This window comes from Camelus ferus, chromosome 21, assembly GCF_009834535.1.
Source record: "Camelus ferus isolate YT-003-E chromosome 21, BCGSAC_Cfer_1.0, whole genome shotgun sequence".
Classification (NCBI taxonomy): domain Eukaryota; kingdom Metazoa; phylum Chordata; class Mammalia; order Artiodactyla; family Camelidae; genus Camelus; species Camelus ferus.
This window is the reverse complement of record NC_045716.1, coordinates 137,870-143,869: the sequence shown is the minus strand read 5'-3', so window position 1 is coordinate 143,869 and position 6,000 is coordinate 137,870. Positions and strand designations below refer to the sequence as shown.

The following is a 6,000-nucleotide window of genomic DNA, read 5'->3' as shown; positions in this document are numbered from 1 at the left end:
ATAAACCAGAACTGAAAACGTTTTAGCAAAACTGAGGAGAGTTTTTGTAATGTAGAGAAACGAAGTAAGAACCGAGTTCCATTTAAATTGATGATGAAAGAAGACAAGAATTTGTACAACAAAAGAAAACCAAAAGGAACCAAAATACTCACTGGAAATCAGACATTGGACGTGACCTCAGGTAAGTGATCCAGAAAGCCTTTTTGGTTTGTGGCTTGCCCACTCCAGTGAGGAGGAAACACGTGATTCAAAAAAAGCACATGATATGTCTGCTGTTTCAATTACTTGTAAGAAAACCAAACCAATACAGAACACCTCCAGAAGCCATCGCTTGCAGATAACTGCAGTGCTGAACTCTAAAAACACGGACCCTGAATTAGGAAATGTGAGTTCTTCTCCATCAATGGTAACAGAACATCCAAAGTATATCTAAAGAGTTACACAAATGTATGCAATGGTTTAAGAATGAGGTAGGCATGTTACAAAGGAATTCCTTTGCTTTGGAAAAGAAAATTCAGCTTCAGAAAGAGGTAGAGGTTTCCTTTGCTGCTACTCTTATTATCAATATCTTCCCTTCTGTCCATATTTGATCTGATTTCCACTTATGAAAATAGCCTAGTATAAAACGGGTCATCTAAATATGTAATTGTGTAGAAACAGACTATTTCTGCCATCTAAATAACAGAACTCAGGGAAGTATTTTCCTGGTTTTTGTTCCTTACCAACCTAAGTTCTGTGCCAGTCTTTCGTATGAAGGGGAAAGTAATTCAGCTGTGTGCCACGTTGACCTTCTGAGCTGGAAGTAAACGCAAGTGAAATGGCTTAGGAAATATAATAAGCTCAAGGGTTTTGTTTTTTTGTTTTTTTGTTTTAATATTTGGCTTAAATGTAAGTTGCACTTCCATAGCATGGGAAGGAAGCAGTGACTGAGAGAAGGGATATAAGCACACGCTTTCACTAAACTGATCCGTGTATTATTTGTTAGTGAGTGCAGGCTTATCTGTCTTACTGATCACTGGACACTTAGAATTCCATCATGGCCACTTTGAGATATTCTTAAGAACAATACATGTGTTCCCACATATTCTTGAATCACCACTTTTGGGTGTTTCTGTTGAGGCAGACACCTACATTATATTATTTAATAAAATGTAGTAAGTTTGACATGTATGACTTTATCATATAGGTAGTATGAACTCTCAGCAAAAAAAATTCAGTATTTATCTCCAAAGGAGAAAACTTGAGTTTTGAGATGCACTGAATGATTTTTTTTTTTTTTACTTCTAGTAAAATGTGTGTGTTTGTTCTTTTGTGTGAGGTGCAAAGAGTGTTAAAGATAGAAATCTGAAGGTGTTCTCCTTTAATAGAAAAACGAGATGAGCCCTGCCCCACTTTGCAAAGTCACACTTTTAACTATCTGATCAATTTGATGAATTTATTTGGTAGTTTATTAGATTCAGTGTTACAGAATTGTATCATCTTTTCTGACACCGTAAAATGCTGGGCAATACTGCTTTAGGGACTTTGGACAAATCACTTAACCTTTCTTGGGTTGTGTTCCCGTTATCAGTAAACAGTGGAGCTAAAGTAGATCATTCATTACTCCTATGCCATCGAGCTATAAAATGGTCATGGTATTGAATGTGAAATTGGGAAGCATTATTCCTTTTGCAGAATTCCACACTTACTGGCAATTCATCAGTTTCACTCTGCTCCTTTTGGTAAACTTGGGTTTATGTATTTTATTAAACACCACTTTTTTGATACCCCAGGATCCAAATGAAACAAGAATTATAAAAGTAGTGGGGAAAGGATAGCAGTAGCACAGAAAGAAGGATGTTTCCTTTCTGTCACTGAAGCACCAAGGTGTGACATCTTCTAAATCTGGCTGTTTAATACAAAATCTAGGTGGTAAAGACAGAAGAGGCCAAATTTTATGCCTTTGTCTTTCTATTTCTCTGTCTCTACCATTCACATGGGAAAGAGTGGATGTAAGGCCACAACATTTAGAAAGTCCTTTTTGAAATGTTGGAAATTCTGTTTCTTTCCTCAAACAGAAAGAAGCAGAATTTAGAAGCATTTCAATGACTTGAAATGATAAAAATTAAAGTAAGCACAAAAATATTTTAATCAATTGAAATCAGGGCAAACTCTGAGTCAAACGATAAATGAATGAAAACAAAGTGTTTATAATGAATAAAGTAATAATTACCCTTTGTATCAAACTTTACTGAAGGTTGAAGTAGAAGAGAACAGGAACAAAAGCAGTGAACTGAAAGGATCAGAAACCATGTGTGATGGCAGCTATCATAAAGGATTAACTCAGCAGAGGAAGAGGGGAAAAACTGATGACCAGCAGTTTCCTGCTCTACAGAAAGGTGGTTCTGATAGGTAAGCCTAGATCAGTATTCAGCAGTAGGTAATTACTATTTTCCTAGATATAGACTTGGAATTTTACAAAAAAAATTTTTAATTTATCAGTACAATTATTTTTTAAAAGTTGGCTTTTTATGGATTGTTTTAAAGTAGCTGTCATGGCTTGTGTATGACAGAAGTAAAGAAGAATGAAAGTGGAAAACGGACATTAAAAGCATCTGTGACTTCACATGTATTTGCGAAGACTGCCTCGCTGGCTGGTGGTCTCCAACACATGAATGACAACAGCAGTTTAAGTGAAGGAGATCAAGGTTTGTGGCAGGTAAAATGTGCAAATTCTTTATTTCTAGGTGAGGGCATACTAGTAGCGATTACCTTCTCTGGAAATAGAACAGCAACATATAGTGCAAAGACCAAGGCAAGAGAATTCTCAGCTGTATCAGAGGAACACTGGCAAAAGGTTAAGATAAGGACAAGTGCCTTTGACCACAAGTAGTTTCAATAATGCGTCCCCATGGGAGCCGGGCTGCAGTGAATCAGTGTGAACAGCCCCCCAGAGGACATTCCCTGGAAAGGCAGGAGAGGGCTGGGTGATAACTGAAGGGGAACGTGGAGCTCGTGGGGGTTCCCTTTCTTTTTTTAATGATGAGATGGTAGTTTGTAGAGCACGTCTGTATGCTGCTGGATGTGATTCCATAGAAGACGTGTTTTTCAATTTCATCTTGTTTGCGTTTCTGATATTAGAAGTGTATTGATTGTACTGTGTTATCTAAAATATTGTAGTAAACTTCTATTCATGTATGGTTTTGTTGTAAGGGCTTATTCATTATTTTTGAAGCGTAATATCCTTACACAATTGAATATGCATATAATGACTTTAAAGTTACACCATTGTCCATAGATTTTAAAAATTTATACTCATAATAACTATACAAACACTTAGGCCATACTGAATAGGGTTTAATCATTCCTTGATGAGTCTAGATTTTATAGTGTCCTTGACAGTATCATCATGAGTGGCTATGGTTTTGTATGCTATTGTAAAATACCAGATTATATTAACTTAATATTGTTTAGATCCTAGGAAGGAGGAGAAGATTTTGTTTATATACTATAGAATAATAAAACTATTAACAATCTATCACAGATGATTACTTTTGGATTACTAAGTTCTAAATTAAAAAAGCCATCATGCTCCATAAGGACATGTCAAGTGCATGAACAGCTGAATGGATAATGAATGCCCGCTGATTAATGTCTTTAGCAAAAGCAAACCTTTATTAAAAGTAGATTTCCAGTATTGCCTAGGTCTAAAGTCTTTTTATTTTAAAAAAAAAAATAGGTGTTAAGATTCAGAAATTATTATTATTTTAACTTCTTTTTATTGAAACATAGTTGTTTTGCAATGTTGTGTCAAATTCCAGTGTAGAGCACAATTTTTCAGTAATACATGAACATACATATACTCATTGTCACATTTTTTTTCTTTTTGCTGAGCTACCATAAGATCTTATATATATTTCCCTGTGCTATACAGTATAATCTTGTTTACCTATTTTACATTTTGAAATCCCAGTCTGTCCCTTCCTACCCTCTGCCCCCTTGGCAACCACAAGTTTGTATTCTATGTCTGTAAGTCTGTTTCTGTTTTGTATTTATATTTTGTTTTGGTATTGTTTTTAGATTCCACATATGAGTGATCTCATATGGTTTTTTTCTTTCTCTTTCTGGCTTACTTCACTTAGAATGACATTCTCCAGGAGCATCCATGTTGCTGCAAATGGCATTATGTTGTTGGTTTTTATGGCTGAATAGTATTCCATTGTATAAATATACCACATCTTCTTTATCCAGTCATCTGTTGATGGACATTTAGGCTGTTTCCATGTCTTGGCTATTGTAAATAGTGCTGCTATGAACATTGGGGTGCCAGTGTCATTTTGAAGTAGGGTTCCTTCTGGACATATGCCCCAGAAATTATTTATAATTATACCTAGACATAGAATAATAAGAGATTCATTTACTACATTAGTTAAAAATACTTTTAAAAAATATTACTTTCTTAGCATATTGTGAAATGCAATTATTGAAGCCAGATTGCCTGGGTTGGAATTCTAGGCAGACATAGGGGATTTGACAAGTGACTTAGCCTTTCTGTGCCTCATTTTCTTCCTGGGTAAAGTACCTAATATATTACCTACCTCCCAGGATTGTTGTGAGGATTAATATGTCTTTAAGACATGTAAAGTGCTGATAATAATGCACAGAAGTTGCACACTAAGTCCTCAAAAAAGCTAATATCATGATTATTAGAAAAGGGTTTCTTTCATATAAGGACTTAAGTAATACTTTCCAAATAGGTTTTATTGCCATAAATGCCAGTTTTTATTGAAAAAGACAACAACAAGAAAATCCTGGTATGTTTTTTCCTATCAAATAATACAAGTAATGTTGTGTTCTTCCTTTTCCTTTGCTTGTCTGCTTGATCTAAATTTAATACTTTGTTAATAATATAATTGATATACTTTCTTTGTCCTTTAATGTTGCTGTTTCCATTTTTTGTTTAATCCCTTTTATTGAAAATTAATTATCAATGCAATGATTTTATATAAAAAATAATAGATTTACATATTTCTTGTGTTTTCAGTATTTAGTATTTGGCTTAAATGAATTGCTTTTTTTCTTTTTTCAGGTCTTCAAAGAAAACGTCTACTAAAAAGGACAAGGTATAGTATGATATTATAAAAATATTTTCCTGTAGTAAAAAAAAATTTATAAAAGATAGACTGGAAAAACAGAAAATCCTCCTTTGTTGTAGAGACATTTACTTAAAAATAATTGAGAAACACTATTGATAAAGTTAGCCTTTTGACAAACATCAGTTCTTTCGAGAAGTGTCTGTGTTTTTGCTCTCATAAAAAGATGGATATTTATCACCTCTGTACACTGAGCATATTTTCTAACTATGTTGGATACACTGTGAAATAACATTATTTATCTGTAGGTCAAAGAGCAGATTAATTCTGTGGATGGCCTCGATGACTTAACTCTGTCACAGGAAACAGCTTCCGAGGATTGCAAGTCGCTTTACCCTAACTGTAAGAATGCCCTGAGGCTAATCGAACAACTTGGCCTGGAGAGTAAAGGTAGGACCCCCGTATGACTACACAGCCTTTTTAAGTATCTCGTGGTAACGTGTGCACACCTAGTACTGCCCCAGGGAGCACGGATACGTTACAGTTCGCTGCATCTCAGAAACCTGCTCTGTGTTAAAGCAGGATCAGACATGTTGTGCGCTGCCAGCCAGGGGCTGTGACCGTTCCCACTCCCTGTGCTTTCTGTTGGCTCTGCTGCTCCTACGCCTTCACCCAAGGTCAGGTTATCACTGCTTCCCTCCTAGAACGCTGAAATCACCTCAGTACTTTCTTCTCCACCGTTCCACCTCCTGGAACCTTGGTCTACACCGCAATCATGATTACTAGGTAGTTTTTAAAATTCAGGTCTTTGTTACCTCCTTGCCTAAGATCCAGCTCCTGCTTCTCGTAGCTCCATGGTTAAAGGCCACAGTCCTCTGGCTTCATCTTGTTTCCTTTTGTTACCCTTCTTCCCACATGAATTTTAGAA

At 35.7% G+C, this 6,000-nt stretch overlaps 1 protein-coding gene across 1 annotated transcript in view; it reads left to right on the top strand.

The window, feature by feature from the left end:
• LOC106731208 (ankyrin repeat domain-containing protein 26-like) overlaps positions 1–6,000 on the top strand; it is a 59,557-nt gene that overhangs the window by 30,579 nt on the left and 22,978 nt on the right. The window contains exons 19-21 of the mRNA XM_032464748.1: positions 2,237–2,391; positions 5,069–5,102; positions 5,381–5,522. Of these exons, the coding sequence (XP_032320639.1) occupies positions 2,237–2,391; positions 5,069–5,102; positions 5,381–5,522 (331 nt within the window). The remainder of the gene's footprint in view (positions 1–2,236; positions 2,392–5,068; positions 5,103–5,380; positions 5,523–6,000) is intronic.